The sequence below is a fragment of the Bufo gargarizans genome, chromosome 1 (genome assembly GCF_014858855.1).
Source record: "Bufo gargarizans isolate SCDJY-AF-19 chromosome 1, ASM1485885v1, whole genome shotgun sequence".
In the NCBI taxonomy this organism is placed as follows: domain Eukaryota; kingdom Metazoa; phylum Chordata; class Amphibia; order Anura; family Bufonidae; genus Bufo; species Bufo gargarizans.
In genome coordinates, this window is record NC_058080.1 from 637,366,935 (window position 1) to 637,392,109 (window position 25,175).

Consider the following 25,175-nt stretch of genomic DNA (forward strand, 5'->3'; position numbering starts at 1 on the left):
TTCCTAGTTAGTCCTTTACCTCTTTTACCTCTTTTTGTTATTTTTGTTATTTTTTTCTGTGTGAGGGCCTTGCCTGGAAAAAATCCCTTTTTATTGTCTTTCTTTTGGTTTTTAATATATCATACTTTCACACTTGCGTTCGGAGCCGATCCGTCTGGTGTCTGCACAGACGGATCCGCTCCTATAATGCAGACGTTGGGATCCGTTCAGAACGGATCCGTCTGCATTATATTTCAGAAAAAATTCTAAGTCTGAAAGTTAGTCATATTGAGCCATATTGTGTCAACTTCAAACGGATCCGTCCCCATTGACTTACATTGTAAGTCTGGACGGATCCGTTTGCCTCCGCATGGCCAGGCGGACACCCGAACGCTGCTGTCCACCTGCTGAGCGGAGGACAAACGGTGCCAGACTGATGCATTCTGAGCGGATCCGCATCTACTCGGAATGCATTGGGGCCGTACGGATGCATTTGGGGCCGCTTGTGAGAGCCTTCAAGCGGAACTCACAAGCAGAGCCCCGAACGCTAGTGTGAAAGTAGGCTTAATTGGGATCTGGTGTTTTTGCTAGTTTATAACTGCTATATCTGTATATCGCTATGACTAGTTTAGTGCTTTCTTTAAAGGGGTTGTCTCATCATGGACAATGGGGGCATACCGCTAGGATATGCCCCAATTGTCTTATAGGTGCGGGTCCCACCGCTGGGACTTGCACCTATATCGAGAATGGAGCCCCACAAGGTGGTCGCTGGAGAACTCCAGTCCGTCCACCACCAAGCCGCCTCCCCATAGAAGTGAATGGGAGCCAGCGCTTGGCTATTTTTGCCGGCCCATAGAAAATGAATGGAGGGCGGCTGTGCATGCGCAGTGCGCCCTCCTTCACTTGCGGAGCTCCGTTCTCGATATGGATACGAGTCCCAGTGGTGGGACCCGCACCTATATGACTGTCGGGGCATATCCTAGCGATATGCCCCCATTGTCCATGATGAGACAACCCCTTTAAGAAAACAGAATACGAGTATTGCAGGTTTGATACCTTTTAATCGCTAACACAAATAGAAGTAATGATGTTACATAGCGAGCTTTTGAGACATCACCAGTCCCTTCATCAGGCGTACTACAAGAATATATGAAGAAACAGCAATACATATACAATAAGAACAGAGACATGGGGGAATGAATGGACATTTGAAGAACTACAGAACAACATATCAAAGATCTTGAGAATGAGTCCTTAATTACCTTAAAGATAAGGGGTGTGTAAATTGTATGGTCTCTACGCCTGATGAAGGGACTGGTGATGTCTCAAAAGCTCGCTATGCAACATCATTACTTCTATTTGTGTTAGCGATTAAAAGGTATCAAACCTGCAATACTCGTATTCTGTTTCTCTTAATGAGCGCACTAAACTACCAGACTTTTTCCTTTTTCTGTTCACTATGACAAAAACACTTCCGTTACTGATAACACAGCCCTCTGCATCCATTATGAATGGAACCAGTTGTGTTATCTTTAACATTGCCAAGACGGATCCGTCATGAACTCCATTGAAAGTCAATAGAGGACGGATCCGTTTTCGATTGTGGCAGAGAAAACGGATCTTGCTCCGCATCCCAGGATGGAAGGCAAACTACAACATGTTGCGGTTTGCTCTCCGGTATGGGAACGCAACCTAAACGGAACGGAATGCATTTTGGAGCATTCGGTTCAGTTTTGTCCCCATTAACAATGAATGGGGAAAAAAATGAAACGTTTTTATCCGGTATTGAGCCCCTATGATGGATCTCAATATCGGAAAACTAAAATGCTAGTGTGAAAGTAGCCTTAGAACACATGTAGCTTTTGAAATGTGTTTTTTTATTTTATTTATTTTTTTATCAGGCTTCAGTAGTGGATTGTGTCACTATCATTTTGAAATCCTTTTGTTGCAAATAAGAAGAAGAATTGGTTCATAAGTATGCTGGATTGCCATGCCTTCTGATGTAGCCAGGGTGAACGCATGGTAATTCATAGGTAGCCAATTCAGTGTTACTTTAAAGGGGCTGGCCACTTACCTATATTAATGAGCAAGATAGGTCATCAATACCAGATGGGGAGGGGTTCGACTGCCAGCACGGGGTCCATCGTGATGCCAGTCAGTGCAGTGGGGGACTACAGCCTCAGGTCACTTGATGTCCTCTTCTAGGTCAGATACTAGGGCTCTGCACAGTCCTATACATCTTCTTCTCTACATACAGTTTGTGTACACTCCCTCTGTTCTTGTGTCTGAAATCGCAGTGCACATAACATCTTGTCATGTTATCCATCTCTTCACATTTTGCATTGGCTGAAAAGACTATATCTTAATCCATAGCATAGTACAAATGTACGGCCATGTTTCATAATTTAAAGTTCTTCATCTGTGTCTCTAATGTTTCAGGCATTACAGACTTGCCCGGATCAAGCCTCCTTGTTTCTGCTGTTAAGGCAAGTTCAGTTCAAGCAGCTGCTCCAATCCAAAACTCCATTATCCGAACCTGTTCTGGAGGAACTAAAGAAGACCGTGATGACTAACCCAAATTCACAAACTGCCTGGCATGTAAGTCTGATGAAGCTGTGCACGGTGCCCAGCAGATGGCTGCCAAGCTGCAGCTTCTCTCTTTGCACTCGGCAGCTTTGTCCATAGATGTTCCATATCTGGTGTGTTCATGCTACCTTTTCTGAGGAACTAGATGACTCGATTATATTGAACAGATCAGTTGTTTTTGGCCTATCTCACAAAGGAGTGGTTACCGCTTGCGGATTTTCGCTGATTGCCGTGCTGCACCTGTACTTGAAATGGGTTAAAGGGGTTGTCCGAGTTTTTCTTTATTTTACCAAAGTACTGGGAGCCTGGTAAAATAATTTTTAAAAACGTTTTCCTTCTTGTGGCTGCTCTGATCCAGCGCCGCCACTGTGTGTCCTCTTTCCCCAAGCTGCAGCCAGTGACGTATTTTTGTGACTGCAGCAGTGATGTCCCTTTTAGTTTAGCAGCCAATCACTGGTCTCAGCAGTCTTGTGCCGTACAGAGCGGCGGCACTGGATCTGAGGGAACACAGGAAGGTAAGGTAAGTTTTTTTTTTTATCATTTTGCTAGGCTCCTGACAATTTGATAAAATAAAAAACTCGGACAAGCCCTTTAAGTTGGAAGTACAGGTGCAGCTCTGCAAGTAGCTGTAATCCGCATGCGGTCACAGTGGCTGGGCCTCACATTATATTAATAGCCACTTGACTGCATATGTGATGAATCAGGTAGCCACAAGCTTGCAGAACAATATGCGTTACTCACACAACTGCATCTGACTTTCCGTGAAAAATGGACAGCACATGGCAGAAAAAAAATCTGTCCTGTGATTAAAGGGAACCTGTCATCACCTTTATGCTGCCCATACTAACAGCAGCATAAAGTAGAGACAGGCAAATGGATTTCAGCGGTCTGTCATTTATAAGCTAAAAGTAAGTGGTTGCCGAGAACTAACATCGCAACCATTGCAGACTGGGCCTGGAAAAGAGTCCCGGCCACCTGAGAAGAGTCCTGGTTATTCATGAATTCCTGCCCACCTGCTGATGACTGACAGTCTTCTACCTAGTTTTCCCCCTTTCTCTCCAGGAGAGAACTGCCAATCATCAGCAGATGGGCGAGGAGAGCAGGAGATCATGAATAACCAGGACTCTTCTCAGGTAGATTTCACTCTTTTCAAGGCCTGGGCTGCAATGATCATGATGCTGGTTCTCAGCAACCACTTACTTTTAGCTCATAAGTGACACACCGCTGAAATCAGCATTTCTGTCACCATTTTATTCTGCCCTCAGTGAGGTCAGCAAAAAGTTGATGACAGGTTCCCTTTAAGCCTTAGGGCAGAGCTTGCTCTCTTCTGCATGATGGCTTCCATCTCCCCACTGCAAGTAGCTGCTTCTTAGTTAAATAACCCTCCGTATTTAGCTGGTCATACACAATAGATGTATGTAGATGTACAGTACTGTGAAAAAGTATTAGGCAGGCATGGGGGAAAATGCTGCTAAGTATGAATGCTTTCAACAATGGTTTATTTTTATCACGTAGCATAATGAAAAGTAAATGAACAAAACAGAAATCGAAATCAATATTTGATGTGACCACCCTTTACCTTCAAAACATTGTCATGTCTTCTAGGTAGACTTGCACATAGTTTTTGAAGGAACCCAGCAGGGAGGTTGCTCCAAACATCTTGGAGAACTAGCCACAGATCTTCCATTGCCGTTACACCTAGAGGCTCAGATCTCTCTGCAACCGCTGTGCCCTCTCCACTCTGATTGGCATGGCCAGGAGTGATGATATTTTCACTGCCTGGCTTTGTCAAACAAAGTACAGAGGGCGCAGCAGTTGTAGAAAAAAGCGGAGTCCCCAAAGTGTAAGAGCAACGCCCCCGTTGCTCCTAGAGGCTCATTTGCATATATTCAATGCAGGCACATATGAACATGGGACAAACACAGATGCCTTCAGGTGCCAAGTGCACATATAGCAGGTCAGCCAGTGTCATATGTACAAATCTGCTGACAGATGTGCCTTAACTCATCAGTCCAGAGTCCCTTCTGCCTTTTTTCTGCACCCCAGTTCCTTTGTTTTTGTGCATAGTTGAGTCACTTGGCCTTGCTTTCATGTCAAAGGTATGGCTCTTTGGCCGCAATTCTTCTTTGAAGACCACTTCTGACCAGACTTCTCCGAACTAAGTGAATCAGACGGAGCAGCTGCTATGTCGACTGTGTGCAGGTGAACACTGAAGAGAACGCAGCGCTCCTACAAGCTCCACAGACTCTTCAAACTGCTGATTGGCAAGGAGTCAGACCCCAGCAATCTGATATTGATAACCTAAAAACCCCTTTAAGACCATTTTTGTGTGTTTGCTCCTTTGGCATTTCTTTTTAAATCACAGCATGCTTTGGGTGTGGCTTTTTTTCTATAGTGTAGTCTATGGAGAAACAGCTGAAAAAACACGAAAATCAACACTTGGTAAAAAGAAAACAGTGTGCCAGCCCCCCAAAGAAGTCTCCCAGCTCTTGGACATATCAGACTTTTAATTCAGCATTCCCAAGTTTCCTTGGGTTTAAGTGGCAACGTGGTCTAATCAAAGATTTTCTTACTCAAAGTAGCCACCAAGTCTTCTCATCTTGATAGGACATAGAATTCCCTAGCACATTGTCTTCTCCTGTGACCTCCAGCTGTATGCTACAGTATGCGGTTTACTGCTGTGGCCTTGGAGCAGACTTTACTTCTATTGACTACATGTTCCATCTTTAATAAGCAGTTTATTTTTACCACGCTATTGCGTCATAGCCACACTAGAGATTCCTCCTTGGAGATTGTGGATTTATTTACACCCTCCATTGTTTTTTTTCTTTTCAGCAGTACAAGGCAAACCTTCCTATTACCTTCCCTTGTCTGGATTCTCCTTGAGCTTTCGGCTTTGTTTCTCTGTCATATCCATCATGTACAGTATATCACTGGTTTACAATGATGCATGGGCTTTGCCACTGTATATATGAGGGTTTTTTGACACAATTTCTCCTCTGTTCTTGCAGCGGTTGGACGACGTATTGCAGGGGTATTAATGAGGTTATGCAGGCCTTTTAAATGGATTGCCTATCCTTGGGCTAGTTTATCAATATTAGATCGGTGGGTGTTGATCAGCTGTTTGTAAGGACCAAAGCATTTGTGCGAGGACTGCTTCATTCTCATTGTTTACATTGGTCCATACTGCACAATGCTATACTTTTAACCCTATGCTGCAAATGGACTTACAGCTACGTGCGAACTCCTAACCTATAAGTTGTCACAGCCCCGGAGTCTCTGCTCTCACCAAGACACGGGAGAAGCCTGCAAAGGAGTAATCAGAGTGGTCCCCTGCCAACGATCACTCTGATTAGTCTGTTCAGACTAACCAGTCTGAGCCTCGGCAGTGTGAAAATGCCAGTTTCAGGCTCTGATCTCCACTCTGGAAATCAAGCATGACCCCCCTCTGTGCCCCAGATTCCCCAGTTGTGCCCTCTGTGCGGTTCCCCCTCTGTGCCCCTTTATTTTACTCTGAGGCATCCGCTCAGGAACAGAGCCGCCACCGTCAGCAGCTGTCACATACAGCTGACACTCCGCTGCAACGACCGAGATCAATGCCTACATCTTGTCCACAAAAAACAAGCCTAACGTCCCCAAAAAAATAAATGACATTTACAAAATGATGCCAACATAAAGTAGAAATATGGAAAATGTAAAGTAATAACTATTTTATGAGGTATCACTCCCCGTCTTGAAAGCAGAGAAATTCAAACTTTGAAAATGCTAATTTTTATAAGATTTTCTGTAAATTTTGGAGTTGTTTTTTAAATAAAGGTAAAACAGCTGGGGATTGTTATTGATGAACTATTCTCTGGATAGGTCATTAATATCAGATTGGCATGAGCTCGTCTCTCGGGACCCCTGCTGTTCATCTGTTAGAGCAGGGATGGCCAACCTGAGGCTCTCCAGCTGTTGCAAAACTACAACTCCCAGCATACCCAGACTGCCTACAGATAGCAGCCTACAGCAGGGCATGGTGGGAGTTGTAGTTTTACAACAGCTGGAGAGTAGAGATGAGCGAACTTCTGTTTTAAGTTCGGCGTCTAAAGTTCGGGGGCGGGTTAGCGGAGAATCCCGATCTGGAACCGGATATGGATTCCGACTTCCGTTGTGGTCCGTGGTAGCGGAATCAATAATCGGCCATTATTGATTCCGCTACCACGGACCACAACGGAAGTCGGAATCCATATCCGGTTCCAGATCGGGATTCTCCGCTAACCCGCCCCCGAACTTTAGACGCCGAACTTAAAACAGAAGTTCGCTCATCTCTACTGGAGAGCCGTAGGTTGGCCATGCCTGTGTTAGAGGATAGACTCTCCATGAGTGCCAAGACCTCTTCCTATGCCATGTGACATCACCAAGTCAATGGGCTGAGCTGCCATACCAAGCACCGCCGCTATATGATGTTTAGTGCTATGCTTGGAAAGCTGCGGAGAGCACTGGTGAGCGCTGCGGCTCCCTGAAACAGCTGATCTGCGAGGGTGCTGGGACTCAGACCCCCACCGATGTGATAATGATGACCTATCCTGAGGATATCTTTACCCAGATAACCCCTTTAACCTCTTAACACAGCGCTGCATGAAGCATCATAAAGCAGCACACAGAGTTAGTGCAGTGTCTCATGAGGCCTCTTGTTTTTTTGTGCCACGTTCTTGCTCCAATGCAGTGATACTAAACTAAGGCCTAGTTCACACTTGATTTGGGCAGTGATTTCCATCAGTGATTGTGAGCCAAAACCAGGACAGGAGGCTACAAAGAGATGAGGGAAAGCTCTGCACCTGTTTTGTGTTTAGCTCCGCACACGGTTTTGGCCTCACAATCACTGATGGAAATCACTGCCCAAATCACTGAAGTGTGAACTCAGCCTAATATGCTTAGTGATTTCACTGATGAGGAGCGAACAGCTCCTACTTAGTATTGACCTTTAGTTACCTATACCTAGTGCTCCGTGACCCCAAAAAACACGTAATCCCCCACCATTGCCAGCACTACCACTCCAATCATTGTTTACATGGCCACAGCAGTAATGTAGCCATATTTACCCAATATGACTACTGCAATCATTAGCCTAAGTGGGGTGCAGCATACTGCTGAGGCCAGTCATTGGCTGCAGCAGTGATGTAGGATATACAGCATGTCAAGTTTTTACAGGTTTTAGTTTTAATTAACCCCTGGGTGACTAAAGCAGATTCTAACTCCATTTTCTGCAAACAGCTGGGATACTGATGTGTCCTCCATTGACAGGAACAAGGAAGTGGGACTTCTGGTATTTCTAGACATGGAGGTGGTGGTATTTGTGAAGTCCAGCTAAGCCTTTTTCCTTCTACAAAGTGGTTTGTTTTCTTGGTTTATTTTGGTTGTACATTATATTGGTCGTTTACAATTGGTTGGAATATCATATTGCATTCATAGATGAAGGTGACTGCTTACACACTGTTATGGAACTGTACAGACACAATTGTCCTCCTACTTTTCGTTAGGCTCTGACTTGTCATCTTTTTGTCTTCCAGTTCCAACACTGCAGTCATTGGTAATTTGTGAAAGAAAATTTTATATAACCTGTGTTGGAAAAACTTTGCTCTCCATGATTCACTTTGCTGCCTACACTGGTTTTGAACATCTGTTGTATGAAACCTTTATTTCCTCAGCAATCCTATGAGCAACATCATAAATCACTACTGTTGTATTATAACTAAACAAAAGCTGTGACTCATGTCCTATCATAAAAGAAATGCCGTCTTTTTTGGCCTATAGGACTCGTGCACACAGCCGTAGTTTCTGTATGCATCCTTTCTGCATTTTCTGCAGATCGGACCTATTAATTTTAATGGGGCTGCAAAAGATGGGGACAGCAGCACACCGTGTGCTGCATCCGCACATCCGTTCCGTGGCCCCGCAAAAAAAGATAGGACATGTCCTATTCTTATCCGTTTTGTGGACAAGGACAGGACGTTTCTACGAAAGTTAAATAAGAAATGGTGGCATGCATTACGGATATGTGCATGAGGGTTAGGTGTAGAGTAAGGGCCATTCACACTGCACTTTTTTTTCCCCCGGTGGAATTTTTGTATGGTACTGTGCCGATATACCATTGGCGGCCATACTATTTCTGCTTCCCATTTGTTTCAATGGCAGGCAGCACTGAAGATCGCGGGGCGGTGGTTTAAAGCTGTGCCTCCCATCGAAATAAGGCTGGGTTCACATCAAGTTTTAGCCATCCGTTTAACGTATACAAAAATCCGGTAACAGACGCCTCAGACTGATAACATACAGTGGCATTTACAATAGAGGTTTTTTTTACCGGACTGCGCTTTTGTAACTTTTTTATTTTTTTCCTACAACGTATCTGTTAAACAGAAAAACATGATGTGAACCCACCCTTACAGCGTGAAATGGCACAATTGCCAGAAGAATTTCGGTGCTTACAGCCATTTCAGGGCAGTGCTATATTCTGTGAGAAGTCCGTACATTTCTAGGCACAACCTTTTTTATTAAGGGTACTTTCACACTAGCGTTTTTCTTTTCCGGCATAGAGTTCCGTCCTAGTGGCTCTATACCGGAAAAGAACTGATCGGTTTTATCCCCATGCATTCTGAATGGAGAGCAATCTGTTCAGGATGCATCAGGATGTCTTCAGTTCAGTCTTTTTGACTGTTCAGACGGAGATAATACCGCAGCATGCTACGGTTTTATCTCCAGCCAAAAATACTAAAAACTTGCCTGAATGCCGTATCTGGCATTTTTTTCCATAGGAATGTATTAGTGCCGGATCTGCCATTCAAAATACTGCAATGCCGGATCCGTCCTTCCGGTCTGCGCAGACTGGAAAAAAATAAATGCCGGATCCGATTTTTCCGGATGTCACCAGAAAGACGGATCCGGCATTTCAATGCATTTGTAAGACGGATCCGGATCCTGTCTTATATGGCAATGACGGATTCGTCATGAACACTATTGAAAGTCAATGGGGGATGGATTAGTTTTCTATTGTGTCTGAGGAAACGGATCCATCCCCATTGACTTACATTGTGTGTCAGGACTGATCCGTCTTGCTCCGCACCACATCGCGGATAGAAAAACGCTGCTTGCAGAGTTATTCTGCCCGCGATGGGGACGCAACCAAACCGAACGCATTCTGGTGCATTCTGTTTCGTTCAGTTTTGTCCCGATCGACAATGAATGGGGACAAAACAGAAGCGCTTTCTTCCACTATTGAGATCCTATGACTGATCTCAATAGCGGAATGGAAAATGCTAGTGGGAAAGTAGCCTAATGCGTGCATTCCTCTATTACTCATGCTAGAAATTTATGAATGAATGTTACCAGAGGGAGTAGGTGTCCCTGCACAATCTCACACTGGCAGCATTGGAGAGTCTCAGATTGTGCAGGGACACACCCCTAACTAACATAGAACTTTTGTTAAAGGGAGTTGTCAGCAGAAACCTCACTGTTAAACCAGACACATCGCCTTGTAGAGCTAGCTTATCTGAATGTAATGATACATTTTACTTCTCAATCAGGTGTTTCTTTCTGAAGAAAAAGTACTTCCTCTACCAGCCCTCTCCTCCTTAGTTGACAGGGTCAGGTGTCTGCATTGTCATATAACCTTGCCCTGTCAATCAAGACAGAGAGGGAAGGGCTGGCTGAGGAAGCAGGCGGAGTAAGGATGCACAGAGCGGCTTAAAGGATCACTCCAGTCAAAAATGAGACACTTAGTATTTATATGTGTTCTCTACTTTTAAAGGGAATCTTTCAGCTAATCTTACTATATGTAACCAAAGTCAAGCCTATGTAGTAATAAAAAAAGATACCTTTGTTAGCATTATCTGTATTTTTGAACTAAAGAAAAATAACTGATTCGTATGAAAATGAGGTCTCAAAGCGCCCAGTGGGGCACGTGTAACTGCTATTGGAGCCCAGGTACGCCTTCTGCCACAGCCCATATTGATGTGATTGGTTTTGCTGCATTTCAGTGGTTGGCTGATGTTTACCAGTGTCAGGGAATGATGATGGAAGCAGAGATGTGCTACCGGAAGGGTTTACAGCAGGCATCTCAACAAGGAAACTGGAGTGGGAAACTCTCGAGTTTACTGCGATTAGCCCTTCTTGCACTTAAAGTTTGTATGGTACGTATGTCATACACTATTTTATATATTTATTTTTTGTCAGATTTTAAACCATTGTTGCAAGGCATCTGTGCTCTACACTGAGCCGCTATTTAACTTGTGCTTTAGTCACTTAATATGTGTAGTAGAACACAAAACGCTGCTTGTAATGACAGACTGCAACTCTCAGACTGTCCCACTCTGCATCCTAGCCTGCTAGACTATACTGCTCTGCATCACAGATTACTAGACTATCCTGCTCTACATCTCAGTCTACTAGGCCATCGCACTCTGCATTGTAGACTACTAGACTATACTGCTGTGCATAATAGACTACTAGACTATCCTGCTCTACATCTCAGTCTACTAGGCCATCGCTCTCTGCATCGTAGACTACTAGACTATACTGCTGTGCATAATAGACTACTAGACTATTCCACTCAGCATGTTGCCACATAGTGTAATAATTTCTTTATTTCAGTGCAGGTAACAATCTCTGATCGACCTGCTGTTGTTGCCAATCAATGCTCAGTTACCATTAAGGACCTTAAAGGGCACCTCTCAGCAGATTTGTACCTATCAAACTGGCTGACCTGTTGCATGTGCACTTGGGAGCTGAAGGCATCTGTGTTGATCCCATGTTCATATAGCTTTGCCAGGCAGTGAAAACATCATAAAGCCTGGCACTGCCAAAGTGGAGAGGGTGCAGCAGTTCCAGAGATAGCTCAGCCTCTAGGTGTAACGGCAACGTCTCCATTGCTCCTAGAGGATCATTTGTATATATAAAAAACTTTTCTCAGCAATGCGGGCACATATAAACATGAGACCAACTAAGATGTCTTCAGCTGCCAAGCTCAATGTAACAGGTCAGCCAGGTACAAATCTTCTGAAACATGCCCCTTAACCCACTCTTCATAGTACACTACCACACTAACCACACTCTTCATAGAACACTGCTACACTAACCCACTCCTCATAATACACTACCACACTAACCCACTCTTCACAGTACACTACCACACTAACCCACTCTTCATAGAACACTACCACACTAACCCACTCTTCATAGTACACTACCACACTAACCCACTCTTCATAGTACACTACCACACTAACCCACTCTTCATAGAACACTACCACACTAACCCACTCTTCATAGTACACTACCACACTAACCCACTCTTCATAATACACTACCACACTAACCCACTCTTCACAGTACACTACCACACTAACCCACTCTTCATAGTACACTACCACACTAACCCACTCTTCATAATACACTACCACACTAACCCACTCTTCATAGTACACTACCACACTAACCCACTCTTCATAGTACACTACCACACTAACCCACTCTTCATAGTACACTACCACACTAACCCACTCTTCATAGTACACTACCACACTAACCCATTCTTCATAGAACACTACCACACTAACCCACTCTTCATAGTACACTACCACACTAACCCACTCTTCATAGTACACTACCACACTAACCCATTCTTCATAGAACACTACCACACTAACCCACTCTTCATAGTACACTACCACACTAACCCACTCTTCATAGTACACTACCACACTAACCCACTCTTCATAGTACACTACCACACTAACCCACTCTTCATAGAATACTACCACACTAACCCACTCTTCAAAGAGGACTACAACACTAATCTAATTTGTCGATTACTGTACTAATCTGTTGTGCATTGCAGACTAATCGTAGTAACAGTAACATAGTAAACGCCAACACTTACTCTGTATTCTAGAATGCAAGACTTGGGGTCCATTCACATGTTCGTATGTGTTTTGCAGGTCCACAAAACACGGACACTCATGGAAAATGCCTTTTCTTGTCCGCAATTGCGGGCAAGAATAGGACATGTTCTATTTTTTTGCGGAACGGAAGTGCGGATCCGCAAATGCAGATGGAGACAGCACATTCCGGCCCCATTGAAAATGAATGGGTCCGCACCTGTTGGGTGAAAATGAATGGGTCCGCAAAATTGTGTTACAGATGCAGGCCCATTTTGCGGACATGTGAATGGACCCTTAACCTGATCCATTACCCAATACAGAATAGGTTAATATGCCGGCTTTTTTTTTTTTTTTTTTTTTTAAAGAGCTCTGCTTTTATCTTATTATTGTACTGTACTTATCGTTACCACCTTCTTTCGGAGAAATGGATTTCATATGCTACTTCACACTTGCCTTCAAACTGCACTATTAACTATAATAATAAAAAAAATTATTCAGACCACTCTAAGGCCTCATGCACACTACAGTATTTTTTCACGGTCGGCAAAACGGGGTTCCGTTAATCCGGGATCCGTTTCCGTTTTTTCTTCCGTGTGTCTTCCTTGATTTTTGGAGGATCACCAGACCAGAAAAGTGAAAAAAAAATGTAAGTCAAGTTTGCCTTAAAAATGATAGGAAAAGAACAGAAACACGGATCACGGACGCAGATGACAAACGGTGCATTTTTCGAGTTTTCAACAGACCCATTGAAAGTTAATGGGTCCGCAGAAAATCACGGAAAATGGAACAACGGGCACGAATGCACACAACGGTCGTGTGCATGAGGCGTAAGGCTGAGGCTACGAGCTGCAGTCTAGAGGAATACCATAAGGTGCATACAAATAGGTGCACTCCTATGTACTGCATCGGCCACTCAGCCCCAGTCCAATACATTCCCTCTAACTTATCCTCTTTTAATGGGTCTACTAGTGATAGAAGGGATGCTAACAGCTCAGGAGATCCTGCGGCCACATGTGTTGCGTCTGATGGCAGGTCTTCCATTTGGCATTTTTCTGCAGAATAATGCCTACCTACTCCCAAAGATTTAACAGGAATGTCTCTTCTAGGTTGCAACACTTCCTTGGTCTGTCCAGTGAGCAGATTTATTAACAATAGATCATAGATATGGGGCCAGCTGGGATGTAGCTACAGGCCCGGCTGTAACATCTGTCATCAAATTGTGATTTGGACTCCTAAAGGGGTTGTTCCATTAAACTATAACCTCCTTTGTACTGGTTTACCATGTAGGATAGGAGCAGTTTGTTGTGAGCCAATGATGTGCCCGGCTTCACAACGCTATGCTAGGTGAAGACTTCCACCTAGCAGGAAGCCTGATGACATCACCGGCTCACGTGGACGGTGTATAGCGCTATTCTGGGTGGTTTTAGAGGCGGGTACCCGGAAAACCCCTTTAACTGCCGTACTACTTATGCATTACTGCAGATTCCCTTCAACAACATCCATGGCTCCTAGAAGTTCACATCAGAGGAGCTGTTGTACGCAAGGCAGAAAAATTGAGGAGAGGCCACAGGATAGGGGATAGGTGTCTGATCGGCGGAGTAACGACTGCTGGAGCCCCTGCTGATTACTAGAACGAGGGCAGTTTGAATGGAGCAGCTGAAACACATGAGAGCTGCATCTCTACTGAACTCTGTTCATTTATCAGGTCATTTATCAAACTGGTGTAAAAGTAGAACTGGCTTAGTTGCCCATAGCAATAAATAAGATTCCACCTTTCATTTTGGACTGTTCCTTTGAAACAAACTTTACACCAGTTTGACAAATGAACCCCTGTTGGACTACTGGTGATAGCCAAGTTTAAGTGCTCGGCTATCTCTGGAAAACCCATAGATATGAACATGCAGGTCTGCCACTCCATTGAGTTGGGGAAACATAAACCCCTATTGCACTGATTGGTGATGGTCCCATTGGTCTGAATCCTGACAATCAGACATGTATGCCCTCTCCTATGGATAGGGGATATGATGTTATAGTAATTGGTAGTGTTTTGGCTTTTCTGTTTTTCTTTCTTCCTATTTTTATGTGCTTTTCCGTTTTATTACTCTCCTACACTTGTCTGGGAAGATGGACATAGGGGGGCTACTGACACTATACATATATATAGTGGGGCAAAAAAGTATTTAGTCAGCCACCAATTCAAGTGCAAGTTCTCCCACTTAAAAAGATGAGAGAGGCCTGTAATTCTCATCATAGGTATACCTCAACTATGAGAGACAGAATGGGGGGAAAGAACACAGGAAATCACATTGTAGGATTTCTAATGACTTAATTGGTAAGTTCCTCGGTAATATAGGTATTTGGTCACCTACAAACAAGCAAGATTTCTGGCTCTCACAGACTTCTAACTTCTTCTTTAAGAGGCTTCTCCACTCATTGCCTATATTAAAGGCACCTGTTTGAACTTGTTATCAGTATAAAAGACACCTGTCCACAACCTCAAACAGTTACACTCCAAACTCCACTATGGCCAAGACCAAAGAGCTGTCGAAGGACACCAGAAACAAAACTGTAGACCTGCACCAGGCTGGGAAGACTAAATCTGCAATAGGCAAGCAGCTTGGTGTGAAGAAATCAACTGTGGGAGCAATTATGAGAAAATAGAAGACATACAAGACCACTGATACTCACCCTCGATCTGGGGCTCCACGCAAGCTCTCACCCCGTGGGGTCAAAATAATCACAAGAACGGTGAGCAAAAAGCCCAGAACCACACGGGGCGACCTAGTGAATGACCTGCAGAGAGCTGGGACCAAAGTAACAAAGGCTACCATCAGTAACACACTACGCCACCAGGGACTCAAATCCTGCAGTGTCGGACGTGTACCCCTGCTTAAGCCAGTACATGTCCGGCCCCGTCTGAAGTTTGCTAGAGCATTTGGATGATCCAGAAGAGGATTGGGAGAATGTCAAATGTTCAGATGAAACCAAAGTAGAACTTTTTGGTAAAAACTCAACTTGTCATGTTTGGAGGATAAAGAATGCTGAGTTGCATCCAAAGAACACCATACCTACTTTAGGGCTGTTTTTCTGCAAAGGGACCAGGACAACTGATCAGTGTAAAGGAAAGAATGAATGGGGCCATGTATCGTGAGATTTTGAGTGAAAAGCTCCTTCCATCAGCAAGAGCATTGAAGATGAAACGTGACTGGGTCTTTCAGCATGACAATGATCCCAAATACACCGCCTGGGCAACGAAGCAGTGGCTTCAAGGTCCTGGAGTAGCCTAGCCAGTCTCTAGATCTCAACCCCATAGAAAACCTTTTTGGAGGGAGTTTTTGTCCGTGTTGCCTAGTGACAGCCCAAAAACATCACTGCTCTAGAGAAGATCTGCATGGGGGAATGGGCCAAAATACCAGCAACAGTGTGTGAAAACCTTGTGAAGACTTTTGTTATTGACCAAATACTTATTCTTCACCATAATTTGCAAATAAATTCTTTAAAAATCAGACAATGTGATTCTCTGGATTTTTTTTTCTCATTATGTCTCTCATAGTTGAGGTATACCTATGATGAAAATTACAGGTGGCTGTCTAAACTGCACAATTGGTGGCTGTCTAAATACTTTTTTGCCCCACTGTTTATAATTATTTTTTTTTTACTTATCTTTTTATTTTTCATACGATGTATTCATCTGCTTGTAAAATTAAAATTTCATAAAGAGTAATTGGAAAAAAACATAACAATAACACTCTCAGTGATGATAATTAGCAAGCAAAAGGGCAATTTTTGCAATAGAGCACATGTATAAAATAAAAACCTGCCATATGGTATCTACGCTTCTCTAAACTGTAAACCATGAGTTTTCTTTTTCAAATCTGTGACTTCTATACATGTAATGGTATAATGTGAATCAGGGCTTTACAGATCATGCACATGTATGTGCTACAGATCCATCTTGTCTGTATTTATAATACATCATAACAGGCCCTTAGTGTACAGCTAACCAATTGCAACAAAAGGAGGGGATTATTTACCACTCTATCACTCCTGAGCTCATTCCCACATAGTAAGGCCTCTTGCACATGACCGTATGCCCTCCGAGACATACGGTCCGAGATCGGGCCATATGTCCCGGAGTGGCATTGATCGTGTGCACGGGAGCACACAGCATCATAGATTACAATGATGCTGTGCACGTCGGGCCGCCTGCGGGGCTATTGTCCCGCACTCATAGGATTAATATTATTAGTGCGTGAGTACACAGGAGAGTAAAGCTCTAGGCCTGCAGTTGCAGGATGCTGGAGAACATGTTGCATTGATCTCAAAGTTTTTCCAAGTGGTGGCATCTGACATCACTTCCTGTAGCACAAATAAGTGATTGGAGAGGTGGAATCCCTCTCTTACGCACTATTGAGGGCGGCGTTCCTAACAAGAGTTACCCAATTGCTCCCGCCAAGCACAGATCCTAGTATTCTTAATGTTGCATACAAAGAGGAAAACACTTATTTACATATATACATCTCCTTTTTTCAAAAGTGTGTGCCTACAAAATTGTACTTATAGCTGAAATCTATGCTCATGTCTGGTGTATATTTCAGTTTCTGTGTAAAAAGTGGAAGGGTCCAGCTTCTGATAAAATGATATCCTTTATTCAATGCGGTAAAATCCATACAAAACAAGACAGATGCAAAATCGCCACGTTTCGGGTCTCAAGTTAATGATCCTTCCACTTTTTACAGTTTTTATATTGGATTTGTCCTGGCCACACCCGTGCCTCTGATACGATTCGCAGGTGTGCACTTCAATTTGACTTTCTATATTTATATTTCAGTTTCTGTCACAAGAACAGCCCACAGCTACACCAAGTTCTTCTTCCAGCCTAAACCACTGTGATCAATTTTAGTTTACACTGTCTAAAATATTCGACAGCATTAGTAAATCTGCCCCAATATGTCTATAAGCCGCATCTCTTTGCTTACATTTCTTGTATTTTATACTACACAGTTGGTTTTCTTATCCTTGCGATTTTAAATTCTTGTAAATCAAGATGTAATCTATTTTAATATATTATTTGAATTATTGCTCCATTCAGGCCAAGATTCCTGATACACGTTGGCCAGCTCTTCTGCAAGAAGCTACAAGTGAAGCTCTGAAGATGACCTCTTGCCCATTAGCCATTCTTCTTCAAGGGATTCTACAGTTCAGCACAAAAGGGTCTCGGTGAGATACACTGATAGATACCCGTTTATTACTGTACTATATGTCTTAAAAGATTTGTATTATAGTATATGTGATATAGACTGCACACTGTAGCTGAAGTCCAGATTTCAAACAGCCACATACATAAGCGGGCCAAATTCATAATAAGCTATCAGTATTTTTTGGGAGCGTTGGAGCAAACTGGAGAACTGGGAGACAAATCACACAAACCTGGGGAGAACCTATGTCATAACGCGCCCGAGTGTCTTCTCTCGAGATCTCGCAAACGCTGCCCGTGTGCATCTATTTAAAAAGCAGCACCTGATTATATAGTGCCGATCTATGCCTGAGACCATACGCCGAGTCCATCCTCACCGCCATCCCGGGGTCCACTCGATCCTGACTGCATTATCGCAAGTACTAGACCCATATGGGTCTTATAGGTCTTGTATGAGCGATCTATGTATCTAATATCTGATTTTTTTGTGAGGCATTTAAACACACTGAGTGGTAGGTCAGTTGTTATGGATACTTGATTATCATATACTATACTATTACATCTCATATGACCCTATAGAGGCACCTAAATAGTATTTAAGAATTATCAAATCAAGTGACAATATCTGTACACCTTATCTTATGGATATTATTCCACCTTTGTCTTGTGCTGTCCCCTGATGAACTAGTGCCCCTTTCTAGGCATGGTGAAACGCGTTGGGACCCGTGACTTATTGGGACCCATCTAAGATGTATGTGGGGGAACGTGTTCCCAGCATATCCCAGTTTTTCTTTTGATATCCGATATTAAGGTGTTGTTTTAACTTATATATGATACCCTGACCTGACGTATATGGACTACTATGTGTGAATCTGGTGATGGGACTCTATCCTGTGTCAGGGACTGACTAGGAAGAATGGGAGGTTCCTGACACTGGATCACCCCTATCGGGGCAGCCATTCGGTTTATAGGCAGGGAGCAATAGAGACAGGGAGAGAGATAGGGCATAGCTTTTCTTTTTCCCTATCTCCTTTATGTCTAATGTTATGCGATGGTAATAAAATATTTTATTTACTCTTTGATATTAAAAGTTACGTTTTAGTGATGATTTCTCCGTGACGCTTTTCTCTGTATCCCACTTTATTATTTATCTGACCACCTGACGGCCGACAAGTCAGAACTGTAATTGCGGGGAAGGGGAGAGCCAGCATGCCTGTCTCATTTACCATTTTCTACACCTGTTTCAAGCGTAGAAAAAGGTCTAAGTTTAAGACAGCAAGGAAGCTGTTTCACTTTTAGAACTGGCGGAGTTATGAAGATCCAGTGCCAGCTATAGGGCCTTATTAAGACCAGCCTCTAAAACGCCGGTCTTAATAAATGTGCCCCTATATCTCCAGTTTTCCACTGCCTCGATCAAACTTTTTTGCTGGTACAGTACGGTTTCTATGTGATTTCATGGAGCTGCATTAGCACGAACTTTATATTCTTTGCATGTAGACCTTGTCTTCCAGTTAGAACCATTATCTCTTGCATATACAGTTATATAGTCCTTTACCACTTTTTCTGTTATGTGCAGATTAATCATCTTGTTGCAGCAACAGATTTCCTGTTTTGTGGTATATGATGCTGCTTTGCAAGGGATGTAAAGTGAAATAAATTATACAGTAGATAATGATAAAATGATTTGAGCACTAAGAGGTGGTGGCCATTCCTATTATTCTTGTAGGCAGTTTAATGGCTCTTTCTCCATATTCATGAAGCAGTGATCTATTCTTAATGGCTAATGTGTAGATATTCTTCTTATATTGTCATAAACTTAGTTCTCTGATACAAGCTTTAAAGTTTTCAATCCACTGCTAACCTTCAAATATTTGTCGATTTTAAAAGGGTTCATGTAGTATGTGTCCCCAAAAATTTGACGATTGGAGGGTGGATGGGTCCCACTGGCCTAAGCGACTGAGATGAACTATTATGATGACTTGAATTTTTACTAAGGAGGCAAGGATTAGCTTGTCAGGTTTTCTATTGCATGCATCAGGGGAGAGGGCTTCTGCTGCAACTAGTTGCCTTACACCAAGGAAATGTCTAATCTGAAGTTTTTGTGAGGAGAGGGCAATAGAAGAATTCTTTTGCATGTTTGTATGAGTACATTGTGTTTCATACTGCTCTTAAAGGAGAAGAGAAGTAACTGTAGTTTAATTTCTTTCCATAAATGAATAGTACAGGCGAACACAAGAAATTTTATAATATATCTTATTGAAGAAAGATGCTTTCTTTTCTTTTCCTTTTTCTCTCCTTTACTGGTTTACTGTCTTATTTCATGGCTGCTCAGTCCTGCTGTATAATGTCCTCCATTGCTGCTGATGTAGTTAGTGAGCAGTTATTCCTCTTTATCCATGTTCTGTCTTGTAACAGACATGATGATCAGCAAGTCTCCAACATGCAAGTTTGAAAAAGGTGAGAATTAAAGACAGATTGCAGAGGGAAAAATGCCAAAAATGGCAGATACAAGTTGCATAATTGCCAGAAATAGGGCTATTCCTTATGTTACACACATGTCAGCTTATTCTGAGAAATTACCTGAAAGTTACACTTTAATGTAGAAAATACTGGCTACTGCAGCCACCACATGGCGCCTTAGGAGCTTAGCTCTGCACATAGAAACCTCATGAAACTCAGTAATAAATATGTATGCACTGAGCTCCTGAGTGCTGACATGATATGTAGTTGCACTCCAGCCATTTGCGGACTGGGAACTTGAAGTGGCCCTGAAAAAAACTAAAAGTGGCCCCATGTTGTAGGAAAGTCCATATTAACAGAAGACAAGGCCAACACAAGTATTCAGGGCCAGCAATACCATATTGCAACACAAAATACCACTCCAACAGAGACAAAAATGACAGTGCAGCACAACTTCACCAGCAGTACCAAATGCCACAGTAAAATAATGCCCCAGCAGCACAAAATACTTCCTCTGCGTGGCTAGCACCAGCCGCCACGTTCTGTCCTCCTACACCAGTTGCCTCAGGATGGTAATACAGTGGAATTCAGGAGTCAGGAGGGGAACACCAGATTATTACCTACCTGGCTGGTGGCCACGAGGATGGCTCAGACGGCCCTCTGGGTTTTGGTCCACTGGGAAGTTTCCCTCTAGGGTCTATGGCCAGTCAACCCCTGATTCCAGCAGAACAGGAGCCATTGTTAACCGTGGCTAAAAATAGAGCAAAAAAAAGTTAAATATGAAATGACTATGCATTTAAAAAAAAAATCAATATAACCAGTAAACAACAATAATGTAAGAGATAAAGGTGTGATTTGGTATGTTTAGGGCCTGCCAGGTCTGCCTACCCCTTTATGTCCTCAATTTGGTTGCAATTTTGCATTGCGCCAAATATCTGATTAATCTATGACCGACTGGCCCGCTCCATAAACTATACATGTATTCTCCATAACCATATTGCCATTTACTGACAGTAACAAAAAAAGATAAACGCATCTTGGGAGCAGCCCCAGAGGATGTATATGGATTGTATTGTGGAGCACTGCAGTGAATGCCTGTGTTTAAAGGGAACCTGTCACCAGTTTTATGGTGTCCTAACTAAGGGCAACATAAATAAGTGACTGATTCTCTTAGCAAAATGCTGGGCCACTTTCTTTAATTGACTCAGTCAATCTGCCAAAATCTTGTATCGAAAAGCTCCAGCTGATAATAAAGTCATGAATATTCATGAGCTCCTGACACTCCCCGCCCACCTGCTGCTGAATGACAGTTTGTTTCCATAGGAATCAGCAGCAGGTGGGCAGGGGAGTGGCTATAGCTCTGAATTAAATATACGCTGGACTCAATGACATCACGCTGGACTCGAATAAGCTCATATTGCAACACAAAATACCACTCCAACAGAGACAAAAATGACAGTGCAGCACAACTTCACCAGCAGTACCAAATGCCACAGTAAAATAATGCCCCAGCAGCACAAAATACTTCCTCTGCGTGGCTAGCACCAGCCGCCACGTTCTGTCCTCCTACACCAGTTGCCTCAGGATGGTAATACAGTGGAATTCAGGAGTCAGGAGGGGAACACCAGATTATTACCTACCTGGCTGGTGGCCACGAGGATGGCTCAGACGGCCCTCTGGGTTTTGGTCCACTGGGAAGTTTCCCTCTAGGGTCTATGGCCAGTCAACCCCTGATTCCAGCAGAACAGGAGCCATTGTTAACCGTGGCTAAAAATAGAGCAAAAAAAAGTTAAATATGAAATGACTATGCATTTAAAAAAAAAATCAATATAACCAGTAAACAACAATAATGTAAGAGATAAAGGTGTGATTTGGTATGTTTAGGGCCTGCCAGGTCTGCCTACCCCTTTATGTCCTCAATTTGGTTGCAATTTTGCATTGCGCCAAATATCTGATTAATCTATGACCGACTGGCCCGCTCCATAAACTATACATGTATTCTCCATAACCATATTGCCATTTACTGACCGTAACAAAAAAAGATAAACGCATCTTGGGAGCAGCCCCAGAGGATGTATATGGATTGTATTGTGGAGCACTGCAGTGAATGCCTGTGTTTAAAGGGAACCTGTCACCAGTTTTATGGTGTCCTAACTAAGGGCAACATAAATAAGTGACTGATTCTCTTAGCAAAATGCTGGGCCACTTTCTTTAATTGACTCAGTCAATCTGCCAAAATCTTGTATCGAAAAGCTCCAGCTGATAATAAAGTCATGAATATTCATGAGCTCCTGACACTCCCCGCCCACCTGCTGCTGAATGACAGTTTGTTTCCATAGGAATCAGCAGCAGGTGGGCAGGGGAGTGGCTATAGCTCTGAATTAAATATACGCTGGACTCAATGACATCACGCTGGACTCGAATAAGCTCATATTGCAACACAAAATACCACTCCAACAGAGACAAAAATGACAGTGCAGCACAACTTCACCAGCAGTACCAAATGCCACAGTAAAATAATGCCCCAGCAGCACAAAATACTTCCTCTGCGTGGCTAGCACCAGCCGCCACGTTCTGTCCTCCTACACCAGTTGCCTCAGGATGGTAATACAGTGGAATTCAGGAGTCAGGAGGGGAACACCAGATTATTACCTACCTGGCTGGTGGCCACGAGGATGGCTCAGACGGCCCTCTGGGTTTTGGTCCACTGGGAAGTTTCCCTCTAGGGTCTATGGCCAGTCAACCCCTGATTCCAGCAGAACAGGAGCCATTGTTAACCGTGGCTAAAAATAGAGCAAAAAAAAGTTAAATATGAAATGACTATGCATTTAAAAAAAAAATCAATATAACCAGTAAACAACAATAATGTAAGAGATAAAGGTGTGATTTGGTATGTTTAGGGCCTGCCAGGTCTGCCTACCCCTTTATGTCCTCAATTTGGTTGCAATTTTGCATTGCGCCAAATATCTGATTAATCTATGACCGACTGGCCCGCTCCATAAACTATACATGTATTCTCCATAACCATATTGCCATTTACTGACAGTAACAAAAAAAGATAAACGCATCTTGGGAGCAGTAAGATTACCAAAAGGCTTCAGTGCTGACTGAAACATTAAAGAGGTGGTGAATGTTCAACTTCTCAACAAGCCTTCAACATGAGAAGGAAAATAGCCACGTTGAGCATTGACACATAGGGAGCCACTTCCAATGGGAGGCACCACTTTGCAGACCTTCAGTTTTGAGAAGGTAATTCAAAGGTGACAACCAATATGGCTGCTCTTCCTGTTGTTGCTTTTGCAAAAATAGCCACCATAACAACAGAAAAACTATATCTTAAAAAAAAAAAAAAATAGGTTCACATATGCAGTGCTTTTTGGACAGGAAGAGTCGGATCGACATATTCTGGACACCAACCTCCCATCTGACTAGGTTTGCGCTATGATTGCCTAACTCTGCCAGACGAAATACCTAGCAGTATTTCGTACTACTATATTTGCCAGAATCTGCAACAGAGACTCCTAGTGGCCACAGATATGAACCCAGCTTTAAAAAACATTGTTAGGGGCTATGCACACACTTATTTTTTTTTCATGCGTTATTTTTTTTGTTTTTGCGGCCCATCCGTTCAATTTAATGGGTCTGCATAAAAAAACTGAATATACACCGTGTGCATTTCATTTCCACATGGCTGCTCTGCAAAAAAAATAGAACATGACATTCCGTTTTGCAAAATGCGGAATGCACACGGCTGGTATCTATGTTTTGCGGATCCGCAATTTGCAGACCACAAAACAGGCAACGGTCATGTGCGTGAGCCGTTAAGAAATGGTGGCTATAATTATAACGTTTGATTTACTAATGCATGACAGATCAGACCTCCGATGAGACCATGCCCAATGTTTATTAGACCTCAGATCAGATCCCCAATCTGTTTCGGATCGGGCCCACATATCAGACCCCCAATGTTTTAGTCCTCAGATCAGACCCTCCCCCCAATCAGACCTCCAATCTTTATTAAACCTCAGATCAGACTTTCCAATCTGTATCAGACCATTAATCTGTTTTAGACCCCCAATCTCTATCAGACCTCAGATCAAACATAAAATAAATAAATGAACTGACCTCTTCTGCTCCAGACAACGCGCTCTTCCTGCACTCACCACTTCCTGGTCTTCTTCCGGTCCCTGCACTGCACTGTGACTTGACTACACACAGTATCAGATCATAGTGCACGCCTATGTGCACCAGGTGTTGACACAGTACTTACTCAGGATACAGTGCATACTGTGGCCAGGAAGAAAAGCAAGGAGCAGTAAGTACAGCCAGTGCTAGCAGCAGCAGCACTACAGTAACTGCTTCCTCCGCCTCCTGCATACTAATAAGAACTTCCATAATGGAAGCGCTCATTAGCATTCACTTTATAAGACGCACTGCTATTTTTCCCCACATACCTGCATACCTATTTTTCCTGACCAATCCCACATACCTACATTTAAATGAAGATCTCCAGCCCCAGAGGATGTATATGGATTGTATTGTGGAGCACTGCAGTGAATGCCTGTGTTTAAAGGGAACCTGTCACCAGTTTTATGGTGTCCTAACTAAGGGCAACATAAATAAGTGACTGATTCTCTTAGCAAAATGCTGGGCCACTTTCTTTAATTGACTCAGTCAATCTGCCAAAATCTTGTATCGAAAAGCTCCAGCTGATAATAAAGTCATGAATATTCATGAGCTCCTGACACTCCCCGCCCACCTGCTGCTGAATGACAGTTTGTTTCCATAGGAATCAGCAGCAGGTGGGCAGGGGAGTGGCTATAGCTCTGAATTAAATATACGCTGGACTCAATGACATCACGCTGGACTCGAATAAGCTCATTAGCATGGGGCATCTTTGTGTGTATATTATGAGGTGACCATCTGTCACACCAGTAAGTGAATACATCTACGGCACTTTTTAGTAGTTAATGATTGTATATAATTAGTTAGATTATAATCAAATATCCACATGACAGGTTCCCTTTAAGGATGCA

At 43.1% G+C, this 25,175-nt stretch overlaps 1 protein-coding gene across 2 annotated transcripts in view; it reads left to right on the top strand.

Moving 5' to 3' along the window:
• TTC37 (tetratricopeptide repeat domain 37) overlaps positions 1-25,175 on the top strand; it is a 168,709-nt gene that overhangs the window by 138,459 nt on the left and 5,075 nt on the right. For both annotated transcript variants that reach the window (XM_044275999.1, XM_044276000.1), the window contains 3 exons: positions 2,419-2,577; positions 10,581-10,733; positions 17,575-17,702. In XM_044275999.1, the coding sequence (XP_044131934.1) occupies positions 2,419-2,577; positions 10,581-10,733; positions 17,575-17,702 (440 nt within the window). The remainder of the gene's footprint in view (positions 1-2,418; positions 2,578-10,580; positions 10,734-17,574; positions 17,703-25,175) is intronic.